Consider the following 15,710-nt stretch of genomic DNA (forward strand, 5'->3'; position numbering starts at 1 on the left):
ATGCTTTTACACGTTCAAATGGCATGAAACGAGGACAGTTTTGTGGCACTCCATTCCCCGGTTTGCTAGTTTCTCTCTATGGCAGGGCCCATCTACAAGCCAGCTGCCTCAGATGAACCTGAGATTTGCTTCCCTCTCTGGTGAACTCATTGGAAAAGACTCTGATGCTGGGAGGGATTGGGGGCAGGAGGAGAAGGGGACGACCGAGGATAAGACGGCTGCATGGCATCGCTGACTCGATGGACGTGAGTCTGAGTGAACTCCGGGAGTTGGTGATGGACAGGGAGGCCTGGCGTGCTGTGATTCATGGGGTCGCAAAGAGTTGGACACGACTGAGCGACTGAACTGAACTGGTGAACTAAGAGAACATAAGAAATTGTCTCCCCTCTATTGTGTGCCTGGGAGCCTGGGGCGACAATGGCTTTAGAACATCCAGGATTCACCTGACATCACACAGCAATTAGATACTCACGAGGGATGCTGCAACAAGGATTCTCTGAGTCCAAATCTGAGATGCTCCCTTATGCCAGGGGTCGTGGGCCAAATCTGGCCCAACGCCTGTTTTGTATGGCCCAGGAGTTAAGAATGGCTCTGACATCTTTAAGTGGTAAAAAATAAATCAAAAGAAGAATACATTAAGATGTAAAAATGATATGAAATTCACATTTCAGTGTCAAATAAATTCCATTCTTCTCGTTAGCAGAACTTTGTTACCAAAGATGGTTCTTTATTATTATACTTTAAATTTCATCAATCAAAATTTGTGGACAAAATTTTCTCATTGTATAGGTATCTACACACTGTCTTGAAGCTTGCCTCTTGGTCAGAAAGGCCTAAAATGTTTTACACCTGGCCCTTTACTGAATCATTTTACTGATCTGGCATTAGACCATAGGCCCTTGCTAGGATGGAGCCAAGATACAAATGTATTGCCCTTCTAGACATCACAAGCTAGGCTGTATCTAACCATGGCTTAGTATCATGAAGTCTTTGTCCCTGTTAAACAGGGGCAAAGTAGCAGAGGTTCAAACAGGCTTTAGGTGAGCTCTGAAAAGGATTAGAATCAGGGGAATTGGTTCTCCCATGATCATCTCTGATGCATTATAAAGTTTCCTTCATCTATATGTCTCAATTTTTCCATCAGCAAATTAGAAATAATTATGCTGAGGTTGTGACGATCAGTCCAGGCTTTAATATAAAATAGAGGCTTCATAAAATATCAGTGCTTGTAGGTTGCAAAAGTCATTCTAAAAAAAAAAAAAAAGCCATCCTAATATTTAGCCTCTTCTGCAAGAGATGCACTCTATTTCTACCCCCTGGATCTAAGGTGGCCTCACAACTTGCTTTTGAATAAGTGAATGAAGTAGAAAGGACGAAGTGTCTTCCCAAGTTGAAGCCTCAAAAGGCCCTGAAGCTCTTGTTCCTGCTGCTTTTGGAACCTGTGTGAACCAGCCTTGGAGAGCTGGCTGACCATAGGAACATGACTGAGGGCAGCTGAGCTCACCCTGCCCAGACCAGAACTGCTCAGCTGAGCCCAGGCCAAATGCTTGCCTTGAACTGAGAACCAAAAAAGTGATTTCTGTTTTAAGCCACAAAATTTCAGGGTGCTTATTATGTTATATGGGCTTTTCCTGGTGGCTCAGTAGTGAAGAATCCGCCTGCTAATGCAGGCGATGGGAGACGTGGGTTCGATCACTGGGTCAGGAAGATTCCCTGGAGGAGGAAATGGCACGCCACTTCAGTACTCTTGCCTGGAAAATCCCATGGATAGAGGATCCTGGCAGGATACAGTCTGTCTATTGGGGCGCAAACAGTAGGATACAACTGAGCTACTAAACACATACACATGTTCTGCTATAACTCTAAGTGACATGGTACTGCACCATACACTGATGAAAAAAAATATCCTAGAGTTACATCCCAGGCCCCACCAAGACCTGGTCCAGAGCTCTCTCTTCGGGTTACCTCTCTACCCAGCCAGACCAGACAGAATGGACTGAGAGCCCTGCACATATTTCAGACAGCCAAGGAAAACCGCCTGGAGGAGACATACACTTTTAGGAATGCAAAGTTCTCTGAAAGATACATCAGGGAGGATTTATGGAGGCAGCTGTGTGCTCTGACCATAAATCAGCTCTCCCAGGCCTCCATCCAACCCGGCCTGGGCGTTACCGGGTTGTGGCGGTGCTGGCTCTGGGAGAACTCGTGGAAGGGCCATGTGGTCCAGAAAAAGGAAAGCCCGAGCCCCAGAGGAAAGGCTTCCTCTTCCAATCTGCATTTTATGCCCTGTGTTTGAAGGTGCCAAGGCTCTGACTTCAGGATGCTGCTAATCTACAGAGTGTTTTAAAAGAGCATTTTAGTAAGTATTCTAGCACATTCTCACAACAGCCTCAAGGAACAAGAGTAGCAGGTATTATCCCATCTCCAGGTGCGGAATCCTGAGAAGATGATGTAGTTTCTCTGAGGACCCACTGCACTTGAGAACTGGTGTTCAAGCCTGGGTTTCTGGACTCCAAATACTGAACTTTTCAGTAGGCAACAATGCTCACAATCAGATTTATGGGTCAAAGACCATTTGAGATGGAGCAGACATGGAAATGATCTAGCCCGTCACCTCTGCCTTCCAAATTAGCAACAACAATGATTTATTAGGTGCTTACTAGGTTTAGTGTGGCCTGCTGAGCTTTTTACATACATTCAGTCTAATCCTCACAGCCTCCCTATGAGGTGGCCAACTGTGTGATTTGCAGATTAAGTGGTGCTGACTTTGCACAGTAAGTAACTCCTCAGAGTTGAGGGAGCCAGAGGAAGAATGCAGTGCGGAGCCACATGGATCTGACAGCAGAATGGAGCTTGCTTCCACACAGCTTTATAGATGGGGACACTGGTGCCTGGAGAGTAGAAAGTCTTGTCCAAGATCATGGAGCCCATGAGATGATGACTTTCCCATTAATTCATCAAGCATTAACTGAACATCTGCTATTTGTCAAGATTCGTTTAGTTACAGGAAGCACAGGCATGACCTGGGACATACTCGTTGTGCTTCAGGAGGTTAATTAAGGGAGAAGAGAAGTGGCCTTAAATTACTCTCATCAAAGGTGATAAATGACAAATGTCGTAAGAAAGATAAAGAAAGGGTTACCAAAGTGGAGAAGAACTAAAGAGCCTCTTGTTGAAAGTGAATGAAGACAGTGAAAAAGTTGCTTAAAGCTCAACATTCAGAAAACGAAGACCATGGCATCCAGTCCCATCACTTCATGGGAAATAGATGGAGAAACAGTGGAAACAGTGAGAGACTTTATTTTTCTGGGCTCCAAAATCACTGAAGACGGTGATTTCAGCCATGAAATTAAAAGACACTTACTTCTTGGAAGGAAAATTATGACCAACCTGGACAACATATTAAAAAGCAGAGACGTTACTTTGCCAGCAAAGGTCCATCTAGTCAAGGCTATGGTTTTCCCAGTGGTCATGTATGGATGTGAGAGTTGGACTGTGACGAAGGCTGAGCACCGAAGAATTGATGCTTTTGAACTGTGTGTTGGAGAAGACTCTTGAGAGTCCCTTGGACTGCAAGGAGATCCAACCAGTCCATCTTAAAGCAGATCAGTCCTGGGTGTTCATCAGAAGGACTGATGTTGAAGCTGAAGCTCCAATATTTTGGCCACCTGATGCAAAGAGCTGACTCATTGGAGAAGACCCTGATGCTGGGAAAGATTGAGGGCAGGAGGAGAAGGGGACAACAGAGGATGAGATGGTTGGACGGCATCACGGACTCAGTGGACACAGGTTTGGGTAAACTCCAGGACTTGGTGATGAACAGGGAGGCCTGGCGTGCTGTAGTTCATGGGGTTGCAAAGAGTTGGACACGACTGAGCGACTGAACTGAACTGAACTAAAATTTGGAGGAAGTATGCATGACTTTCATGTGAGAAAAATTTGGAAAGATTTCACGAAGAAAGTAGCTTTAAGGTTTTGCTTGGAAAGAACAGCAGAGTTCTTTCATCACAGATTCAGGGCTGGACTCTAGGTAGCTGGGGTCTATTCAGTTTTCTTTCTATTTCTGTAACTATCTCATGGTTTATAAAGACCCCAGGCCAGTTCACACCACCTTCTTATGTATTCCTTGTGGCATAGATGTCGAATTCCTTGTTTTATGCTCTAAGTGATGAAGTGCTGGTTGGCAGAGATCTGGGCAGCACATCCTACAATTGTATAGCACAGCAAATAAAAGCTGGATGAGCCTTGAAAATGCACAGAATGCTGGACAATGACATAACCACTGGGTTTGCTGATCCTCAGGTCACAGCACTGGCTCCCCAGGGCAAGAAGGAGCTTGTAAGGGGCAGTCTTGACTCCTTGTTAACTAAGAGGGAAATGCCTCACTTTCCAGAAGCTTGTAGCTCCTGATTACCCTCACAGCAGCACTGATGATTCAGAAACACCTACCAGTATAAAGGAAGTACACCACTTCCTTCTAGTATGCAGACTAGGCTGATCCAATTTCACAGCTCAGAGATCGCAGCCAGACTAGCTAAGACCGAAACTACTGTCATCTGGAGACTGAAGTATGGATTCTGCCTGGGCTCTGGATTCACAGTTCCATAGTCTACTAGCTGGGTACACTTGGGATCGTCATTTAAACTACTTAAGTTTAAATTTCTTATTTTGCTGTTCTTCAGTCACTAACTCGTATTAGACTATTTGTGACTCCATGGACTGCAGCACGCCAGGCTTACCTGTCCTTCACTATCTCCCGGAGTTTGTTCAAATTCATGTCCATTGAGTTAGTGATGCCATCTAACCATCTCACCCTCTGATGTCCCCTCCTCCTCCTGCCCTCGATCTTTACCAGCATCAGGGTCTTTTCCAGTGAGTCAGCTCTTTGCATCAGGTGGCCAAAGTTTTGGAGCTTCAGCATCACTCCTTCCAATGAATATTCAGGGTTGATTTCCTTTGGGATTGACTGGTTTGATCTCTTTGCTGTCCAATGGACTCCCAAGAGTCTTCTCCAGCACCACAATTCAAGATCAATTCTTGTAGAATGGAGTTAATCACAGGCCTTTCTTTATGAGATTTGGGGAGTTTTTACATGAGATAATATATGATGAGTACAACACTAGGAACATACTAAATGCGCAGTAACTGCTGTTGTACCACATTTCCTTAACCCTTTGTATTCCAGGAGGCTCCCAACTGTCTTGCATCCACCCGCCTATTCATATATTCTCCCATTCAGCCAATTGCTCTTCTATGCCTGTTCTCTGTTAGGCATTTGGGCTCCAGAGAGACATAAATCACTGTCCTTCTCATCATGGGACTGTCAGAGTTGAGGAGGGAAGTGTGTCCTGTAATGAGGGGTCTGATAGAACGTAGCATGGGGGCTACAAGTACTGAGACAGAGAAGTTCGCTCAGCCTGGATGAGCACTGTGGGCGGGAGCTGGGGTCTTACTAGAGAAGATTTTGAAACCAGAATTTGATACAGGAGTAGCAGTTTGCTGCTCAGAGAAGGGTGGGCGGGCGGGGTGGGGGGTGCTTTCAGGGAAAGTATGAACATTACACAGAGCTGGAATCCAAGGCATGCTGCGGAAGGGAATGACGGTCCGTGTGCTGGGGCTTGGGCGGAGCCAGAGGCAGGCTGGAGGGCAGGCTGGGATGCAGGCCTGTGCAGAAGGCTCCAGTGACTTTCTCACCCTATTAAACAGTGTGTCATTCATTCATCCTGCAGACTCTCACTTCTAAAACTGGGTGAATATATCCCTAATGCGACACTGACAAATATAATGATATTGGCATTCTCACTGTCCTGATAATGACATTGGCAAATATAAAAGTAATAAAACAGTAGTAATAACACTGCTGTATTTAAAATGCATAACCAAGAAGGTCCTACTGTAGAGCAAAGGGAACTCTGCTCAATGGTATGTGGGAGCCTGGAGGGAAGGAGTGTCTCGGGGAGAATGGATACATGTGTGTGTATGGCTGAGTCCCTTCCTCATTCACTGGAAACTATTACAACCTTGTTAACTGGCTGGCTACACTCCAATATAAAATTAAAAGTTTAAAAAAAGCAGCAGTGATAAAAGTAATAAATAATAAAATAGTAGAATCTATCTATTCAGTGTGCACATCTGCCTGGCTCTGTGCTCAATGCTTTACAGGTATTATTTCACTGGGTCCTGTGGAAACCCACTGAAGATGGTACCTTACTATCCCAGTATAACCAGCACAAGTATGATTCTTCTTCCTGGGACTAAGGGCTTGAGAAAATAGTAAACAATTTAACTGACAAATAAAAGTGGCTCAGTGGTAAAGAATCTGCCTGCCCATGCAGGAGACGCAGGTTCAATCCCTGGGTCAGGAAGATCCCCTGGAGAAGGAAATGGCAATCCACTCCAATATTCTTGCCTGGAGAATCCGATGGACAGAGGAGCCTGCTGGGCTATATAGTCCATGGGGTTGTGAAGAGTTGGACACGACTTAAAAACTAAATAGCAACAACAAAGGACAATAAATCTGCACACAATAAACCTCCAGCCTGGCGTGGAGGTTTTCAGATGGAATCTGGAATTTGGGGCTTATGTTGAAGCTTTCTGAACACAGCTGCATTCACTTTGGGGGTGTGTGTTGACTCTCAGCCACCTCTAGAACGACTCTGCTGGAAAAGCTTCAGAAGCCCCCCAGTACCAATGACAGAGTATCAGGAAAATGTGCAGGTAGGAGAGTGACATGGTCTGATTTAGCATGTTTTCAAAAGATCACTTCACTCGCCAGGTGGAAGATGGATTTTTGGATGAAGAGGCTGTCACAGCAATCAGGATAAGGGATGATAAAACCTCAACCAAGTTACAGGCAATGGCCGGGCAGAAGGAAATGGATGTGTGAGCCCTGAGGTCAAATGAGCAGGACCCTGATGACAACAATACAGCTAGCTATACTCGATTGAGGGTCAGCCCTGGGTCAGACACTGGGCTGAGCATTTTGCAGGTGCTACTTCACAACCCACATGTGACTTAGGCATCATTAGCACTCATTTACAGAGAAGAAAACTGAGGCTAAAAACCACTTGTTCATTTACTTAATTAAGATCATTCAGTTAAGACAGTGGTGAAATTAAATTTCAAATACAAAATCCCACTTTTAAAGACTACTACCTAAACTGCATGAGCCTCAGCAAGCCCTTCCTCACATCCATAACAATTTCCTTCTGCTTTATTTGAACATTCATAACTCCTTTTCAGGCTTCCCTGGTGGCTCAGAGGGTAAAGAATCTGCCTGCAACGCAGGGGACCCAGGTTGGATCCCTGCGTTGGGAAGATCCCCTGGAGGAGGGCATGGCAACCCACGCCAGTATTCTTGCCTGGAGAATCCCATGGACAGAGGAGCCTAGTGGATTACAGTCCATGGGGTTGCAAAGAGTCAGAGAAGACTAAGTGACTAACACGTCTCAGTTTATTTTTCTACCTTCATTTTATTGCACATGGATGCCTGGGAATGACGACCCAACAGCTGCCGCATAAAACCCTGCTGCAGACGAGAGGATGGCACTGGGACTTCCCCGCCTTCCTTTGTCTGCCTGCGGACGATGCAGTCAGCATCTGCCAGGTCTCTCAGGGGGATGCCCTAACTACCAAACCACACTGGAGCTGCTTTTAACCGTGTGTTCAACTCCATGACACAGGTTCCAGGCTACCCACTCCATCTGCTGGGACCTGCTGAGCACCAGGGGCTGGGCGCAGAGCCTAATGAAGTAGGCAGAGGCCAGGTGCCCTCACTCTGGGCCAGAAGGCCCACGGCCACTTGAGCGGCAGAGGGAAGAGAGAGTGGAAGACCAAGGGTTCTGACCATCATATCTGGGATTGTTGATGGTCAGTGGAAGCCAATGGAGCATTTCCAAAATTGTGTTTCTATGGATGCTTCTGTGCTGCAAGACGTTCATGCACGTTCCAAGGAGGAAAATAGTCTGTGGTCAAGATGGTTTTTACAGACGATGAGCTAAATAAATCTGCCCAGCTTTCTGCACGGCAGGACTTCCTGGGGTCTCTCAGAGACTAAAACATGTTTGGGAATTTACGAGAGAAAGAGGGAGTGTGCAGAATTTCCAGAACTTTTCCTGACCGTGGATTTTTTCTATTCAAGAAAAGTTGGAGGACTTGGGGCAGAAAGGCTGCGAGTTCAGAAGTTCAGGGCTGGCACGGAGTAGCCCTCCTCTCCCTTGGAAAAAAAAAAAAAAAAAAACCCTTATCTAATAGTGGCAGCAAAACCATGAGCACAATGTTATTAAGCCATTTTGAAAATCGCTTTAACAGCATCCACTTGAACACGTTTCATGTGCTATCCATCAGCGAGGCTACCTCTAGGGGAAACAGGATTCCCCAGAGACCCGTACCGGGAGGTTTTACTTTATCCTGGATCCCTCTTCTACCATCAATTTGAAGGTTATAAAACTGAGCCACTTTCCAGTGATCTTTGAGGTTAATGCACTCATTTATTCAACAAATATTTATTAAGCACTTTCTATGTATGAGGTTTACGAATATGAAGCTTCTATTTTAGAGAGGAAAATAGTAAATGAGCAAGCAAATAAAAGCAATTTTAGGCCTGTAATATCAGGGAAGGAATGAAAAACGATTATGTAACAGATAGTAGCAGGTTGGGGATGGAAAGGAGTAAAAATCTGGGTGCCTGTGTTCGGGCAGTCAGGGACAGTGGTTCTGAGGAGGTGGCATTTGAGTTAAGACCTGAACAGTGAGAAGAGATGCCCCAGGATGGTATCTGAGGGACAAAGGAGACACGGTGAGGAGAAGCACAGCAAGTTCTCAGACTGTGTAGTACGGTCCCATTTGTTTGTGTTGTTGGGACATAAAAATCATTACGTCTGAAGCACAGGGAAATGCCAAGTGGGTGAAGAGGGCAGAAGATGTAAACGGAACAGGGCCTACATGCCAAGGCAAGGAGTTTGGATTGTTTTCTAAAGATAACAGGATGTAGACACCAGGGAGAACAGTGTGGAGGTTCCTTAAAAAACTAAAAACAGAAGCGCCATATGACCTTGCAATCCCACTCTTGGGCATATACCCAGAGACAATCAGAATTCCAAAAGATTCTTGCACCCCAGTGTTCACTGCACCACTATTTACAATAGCCAGAACATGCACACAACCTAAATGTCCATCAAAAGAGGAATGGATAAAGAAGATAAAGATAAATGGATAAAGATGTGGCACACACACACACACACACACACACACACACACACACACACACGGACTATTACTCAGCCATAAAAAGGAACAATATCATGCTACTTGCAGACACGTGGATGGACGTAGAGACTGGCATACAGAGTGAAATAAGTCATAAAGAGAAAGTCAAATATTGCATATATGTAGGATCTAGAAAAATGGTAAAGCATTGCAAAACAAAAATACAGACACAGACACAGAGGAAAAAACACATAGACACCAAGGGCAGAAAGAGTGGATGGGGTGAACTGGGAGACTGGGATTTAGAGGAGGAAATGGCAACCCATTCTAGTATTCTGGCCTGGGAGAGCCCATGAACAGAGGAGCCTGGTGGGCTGCTGTCCATGGGGTCGCAAGCGTTGGAAACAACTTAGCGACTAAACCGCCACCAACACCATATACACTATTCTGTATAAAATACATAACGAATGACAATCTGCTGTATAGCACAAGAATCTCTACTGGATGCTCTGTGGTGACCTAAGTGGGAGTCAAGATTGCTGGAAGAAATAACAACCTCAGACATGCAAATCATACCACTTTAATGGCAGAAAGTGAAGAGGAACTAAAGAGCCTCTTGATGAAGGTGAAAGAGGTGAGTGAAAAAACTGGCTTAAAACTCAACATTTGAAAAACTAAGATCTTGACATCCAGTCCCATCACTTCATGGCAAATAGATGGAGGAAAAGTGGAAACAGTGACAGATTTTATTTTCTTGGGATCCAAAATCAGTGTGAATGGTGACTGTAACCATGCAATTAAAAGATGCTTGCTCCTTGGAAAAATAGCTATGACAAACCTAGATAGCATATTAAAAAGCAGAGACATCACTTTGCTGACAAAGGTCAATATAATCAAAGCTATGGTTTTTCCAATAGCCATGTATGGACATGAGAGTTGGACCATAAAGAAGACGGAGTGCTGAAGAATTGATGCTTTTGAGCTGTGGTGCTGCAAAAGACCCTCAAGAGTCCCTTGGACTGCAAGGAGATCCAACCAGTCAATGCTAAAGGAAATCACCCTGAATATTCACAGGAAAGACTGATGCTGAGGTTGAAGCTCCAATCCTTTGGCCACCTGATGCAAGACTCCGATTCTGGGAATTACTGAGGACAAGAGGAGAAGGGGGTGACAGAGGACCAGATGGTTGGATGGCATCATTAACTGAATGGACGTAAGTTTGAGCAAACTCAGGGAGACTGTGAAGGACAGGGAAGCCTGGTGTGCTGCAGTTCATGGGGTCGCAAAGAGTCAGACATGACTTCGTGACTGAACAACAAGCAGCAAGAGATGGTGTTGTGTCAGGCCCTCAGTCCTGTCTGACTCTTCGGATCCCCACAGACTGGCCTGCCAGGCTCCTCTTTCCATGCAATTCTCCAGGCAAGAATACTGGAATTGGTTGCCATTTCCCTCTCCAGACTGTCCCGACCAAAGGATCAAACCAGGGTCTCCCGCACTGCAGGCAGATTCTTTACTGTCTGAGCCATCAAAACAGAAGGGATATACGTACATAGAAGGCTGATTCACGTTGCTGTACAGCAGAAACTAACACAACATTGTAAATCAACTATACACTAATAAAAATTAAAGAAAAAGTAAATATAACAGGGAACACTGAATAATTTTAAGTGGAAGAGTGACCTTATCTTATTTAAAAGATTACTCTGGCTTGCTTTGGGAAGAACCTCAGGAGGATACAGTCATAAGCAGGAGGTAAGAAGCGGCAATGGTCACAATGGTGACTAATATATCTGGGACAAATTTGAAATACATTTAAGGGAAAAAAATGAATTTCTACCTGTATGACTTCTCTTAGTCCCCATCTAACTTATAAATTAAAATGAGTGGATATATTCAATTATGGTCTAAGCCAAATAATAGATTTCACTAACAATATAATTCTGAAATTCAAGAAGGGAAAACAGAATCCAACACAAAGGCCAAGTTTTTTCCAAAAAAAAAAAAAAAAGTTTGACATGGCATTGCTTATCATTGTGAAATAATTAGAAATAACCCAAATGCCTAACAAGGGCTTCCCTACTGGCTCAGATGGCAAAGAATCCACCTGCAATGTGGAAGACCTGGGTCTGATCCCTGAGTTGGGAAGATCCCCTGAAGGAGGGCATGGCAACCCACTACAGTATTCTTGCCTGAAGAATCCCCATGGACAGAGGAGCCTGGTAGGCTACAGTCCATGGGGTCGCAAAGAGTTGGACACAACAGAGTGACTAAGCACAGCACAAATGCCTAACAGAAAAGGCCTCCTTAAGACAGTTATGGTGCATAAAAGAGATGGTTATTGGAAGAAAGCATTGACATAAAAAAGTGTTAAGGATATGACATTAAGGAAAGGAATTCAGATTGATGGTGGAGAGCCGTGAAGTTATGGACTTGGCGTCAAGTGTATTTATGGGGACTCTATTTGTAGAAAGGATATGGGTAGGAGATTCTTGGTGGATGCTGGAGCAATAACGATGGACAGGTAAAGCTGAGTGGAATTACAAGTGATCATTTTTCAAGAGAGCATTTTTCAGTTCCTAATATACATTAGCTAAGAGCTCCAAGGCAGTCTACATTCTTCATTTCATCAGATGTTTACAACAATCCTCTGACGTAGGGGTCAGCATCCCCATTCTCCAGAAGACGAACTGGAGGCTCAGAGACGTCCAGTGACTCTTCCAAAGCTAAGCAAGTTGACACCAACAGGGCTGGGTTAGTGCTCAGACACTGCTGACCTCAAAGCAACTAATCTTTTTATCCTTATCCAGTGGTTCAACTGGGGGTTTACCACATGAATTCCAAAAAGGAACTCAATCCTCCACCTCTGTCTCAATTTATGACTTTGGCTCAATGTGTAGATCTTGGTTTTTCACTGGATACAGGAATTCACAGGATTAAGGTCTAGAGAACGACAAGTGTCTACTCTGCGTGCAGACACTGATTTAGCCTCAGAAACACAAAGATGGTTCCAATAAGATACTTCCTGCCTTCAAAGAACTCTCTGTCTAGCTAAGGAGGGAGCCAGACATAAGCAAATGACATGACACAAAAACGGAGTCAGTCTTTAACACATGGATAAAGATGTGAGAGAATTCGCACTTGGGAGAATTCAGGGTGAACTGTGATGGTGACTATCAGTGATCTCTTTGCCAATATACACCATGCATGTTAAGCTTGGAAAGACAGGGAGGACTTCACTGGGATAGAATCTAATGGTTTAGTGGGAAAAAAAGTTTGCGACTCAGACTGTTCAGCTCTACCTGGCTCTGATACTTACTAGAGTGTCCCTCTGGGTGACTCTGTGCCTTAGTGACAACATCTGTAAGATGGGCATCACCACGGTACCTGTTACTGACCATCAAATGAGATAGGCAAAGCATTTAGCCTCCTGCCTGGAGTAAGAAAGTGTCAGTAACTGCGGATAAACATTCATCGGGGCTAGACAGGAATTTTCGTGGAGAGGAAACGGTATGGAAAAGAACATGGAAGTGGAAACACACGGATTTAGAAGCACAGCACAGAGACTGGTGCTCTGCGTGGGCCTCAAAGGCCATTTTCATAAGCGCGAACATTTCTGTAGACGCTGGACAATCTCTGAAGCCAGGGAAGGAGGAGAGCAACATAATCAGAACCAAGTTATAGGCACTAGGGAAGTAAGAGTCAAGAGGAAGAATGACTGGCTGGAGATCATGGCGTGGACAGAAGGATGAAGCTGAGTTTGGGACGTTAGGCAATGATGGGGGTGGCGGTCGCCGCAGACACAAAGTCACCTGTGAGGTCAGAGGAAGAAGGAGATGGTGATGACGCTGATGACGATACTGATGGGGAGGAAAGGGAGGAGGAAGAGGGACAGATCTACTTTTTGACTGTATGCTGGCTGGCACTGTGCTGAGTGAGATGTTATGGCAAGCCAGGCAGAGACGAGTGGCTTGGAAAAGTGAAGAAACTGCCCCCAAGAGTTAGGTGACGGCAGAACCAAAATCTGAATCTAGTCTGTGTAACTTGCAGCACTCCTACTTTGACCACTAGATTCTCCAGGCAATGAAAGAGGCGGTCCAAACGCTGCTCTGTGAGCCCTGTCTGAGAGTGTCTCCCATGAGCGCACGCTATCGCACACTCTCCAAAATGACACCAGTTCAGTTCAGTCCCTCAGTATGGTCAAAATGACACCAGCTACACTTAAAGTGTATCCTGCTGCTCTGCTGCTGCGCTGGGCACGGTCCACAGAGTGATGCTAATCTTCCCAACCACTCTAGGAGATGGCAATTCATTCCCACTCTCAGAGGAGGAGGCTGGGGCCCAGAGAGGGGACCTGTACACCCAGGGACACAGGTCCTCTTTCTGCAGGGCCTCAGATGAGATGACCTCGGGGAGACAGTGGCGTGGGTTCTGTGAGCACAGGAAAGCTGGGAGAAGACGGCACCGTTCTTCCTGGCACCTTCAGAACCTGGGCAGAGCCGGTGGACATCCTGGCCAGAGATGCCCGGGGGACCTACCTCGGGGCCTGCTTCTCCTCTTCCGCCTCCCTGCTGAGATGCTGCGTGGTGCTGACTGCAGCTGACCGATCTCGATGGGCGTGTTCGCGCGGAAACTCTCCTTGAACTTCTGCATCAGGGACTCCACTGGCTCCTGCGTTGCCTCAGCCGCTGCTACAGGGTGGGCAACGGGGCTAAAGTTAGGGCTTGGCTCACTCTCAGGCCCTGGAGAATTGGGCTTGGGCCCCCCACCCCCTGTGTGTCTGGAGCTCCCTCCCAGACCCAGTGACAATGCAGGAGTCAGGGACGCCAGGAGAGATGAATCTAATGCCCTGCACGTTTATTGATGCCACACCTAGTATGTTTTTAAGGGCACCACCCCCATGCCCTTGAGATATGATGGTGAACACCATCCATGATTCCAAGAATCCACAGCTTGGTAGGACACATATCGAGGCATTGCCAACACCTTGCAATACTCCTGTGATAGGAGAATACAGAGTACTATAGGAGCACCAAGAAGGTCAGCTCACCCATCCCAGGAGTCAAGGTGGGCTTCCTGGAGGAGACAATACCTCCACCGAGACCTCAAACATGGTCAGGAATTAGCAAATAAGATAAGGTGGAATTGTTGAGAAGATCTGGGATAAGAGAGTGCCCTGGGGGGAAGGAGAAGCATGTGCACAGACCCGAAGCCAGAAAGAACACAGTGCTTGAGTAAATGAAAGAAGTTCTGTGTGGCTGCTGTGGAGCCTGGGCAGAGCAGATGAGGCAGCAGAGGCCAGATCACCTTGAGAGCCACCTTGTGGAGTTAAAGATTTTTATCCCAAAGGCAAAAGGTGATTGTCGAAAGGTTTTAAAGAGGAAATTGGTATGCTCCAGTTAAAGCCCTGTGATAACAACTGCTAACCAGAGTGTGGAGTACACACACAGAGGCAAGGAGAAAGGCGAGCCAGAGGCTTCTGCAGGAGCCAGCCAGAGACAAGGAAGCCTGAACCAGAGCAGTGTCAGGAAAGGCAGACAGCAGCCCTGGGGCGAACGTCATTTCAGGAGAATGGTGGCTGAGCTGGTAAAGAATCCGCCTGCAATGTGGGAGACCAGGGTTCAATCCCTGGGTTGGGAAGATCCCTTGGTGAAGGGAACGGCTACCCACTATGGTATTCTGGCCTGGAAAATTCCATGGACTGTGCAGTCCATGGGGTCGCAGAGTCAGACACGACTGAGTGACTTTCACATACACACACTATGGTGCTGGGATACACAGACTGCTTGGTACAAGAGCCCCATTTCACTAAGGGAAACTGAAGTTCCCCCAAACAAGGCATCCAACTTGCTCTAAGCTACCAAGCAGTAGAGTCAAGCCTTCTAAACCCCACTCCAATGTTCCATTTGTTTCAATACCCTCCAAGGAGCTTCCGGTAGCCACATTTTCAGAAATTTCCAAATTGAGTCTGGTAGAAAGTTACAGGCAATGGAGAGAGTGATGTCAAAAGGGCAGAGGGGGGAAAAAAAAGTTGAGGATAAAAGTAAAAAAAAAAAAAAGAAAAAAAAAAACAAAACACAGAACTTGAGAAGGAAGCAGAGAACCAACATAAAAGGAGAGGAGAGGAAATGAGAAAGAAGAAAAGGAGACTGGCTGAATGGTCTCTGGGCCTTTGTTCTGAGAAATCCCCAAAGACAGTCCCGACTTTGAAATCTTCAGACTCAGCCCTCCCTCCACTGACATCTCCAGAGGCTGGGAAAATTCTTCAGTTTAAGCCACCTGCTGTCTGATGACAAGGAACGGGATGTGCTAAAGATTCCTGTTTCTTTGATGGGCCTTTTTCAGAGTGGACAGAGAAGGCTTCTGAACATCCCAACACCAATTTTAAGGAGATCCTGTTTTCTCAGGAAGTTTTATCAGCTTAGACACAAATGTGTCTGCAGGGCACAAATGTGTCCTACCCAAAGGGCTGGTTTGGGTATCGGCTTAGACACAGATGTGTCCTA

The 15,710-nt window shown here is 45.8% G+C and overlaps 1 protein-coding gene across 1 annotated transcript in view; it reads right to left on the reverse strand.

Annotated features, from left to right (window-relative positions):
• The window catches only part of ASTN2 (astrotactin 2), a 1,033,755-nt gene that overhangs the window by 712,343 nt on the left and 305,702 nt on the right, over window positions 1-15,710 (reverse strand). Inside the window, exon 4 of the mRNA XM_052644759.1 lies at window positions 13,743-13,895. Within this exon, the coding sequence (XP_052500719.1) occupies window positions 13,743-13,895 (153 nt within the window). The remainder of the gene's footprint in view (window positions 1-13,742; window positions 13,896-15,710) is intronic.

This window comes from Budorcas taxicolor, chromosome 8 (genome assembly GCF_023091745.1).
Source record: "Budorcas taxicolor isolate Tak-1 chromosome 8, Takin1.1, whole genome shotgun sequence".
In the NCBI taxonomy this organism is placed as follows: Eukaryota; Metazoa; Chordata; class Mammalia; order Artiodactyla; family Bovidae; genus Budorcas; species Budorcas taxicolor.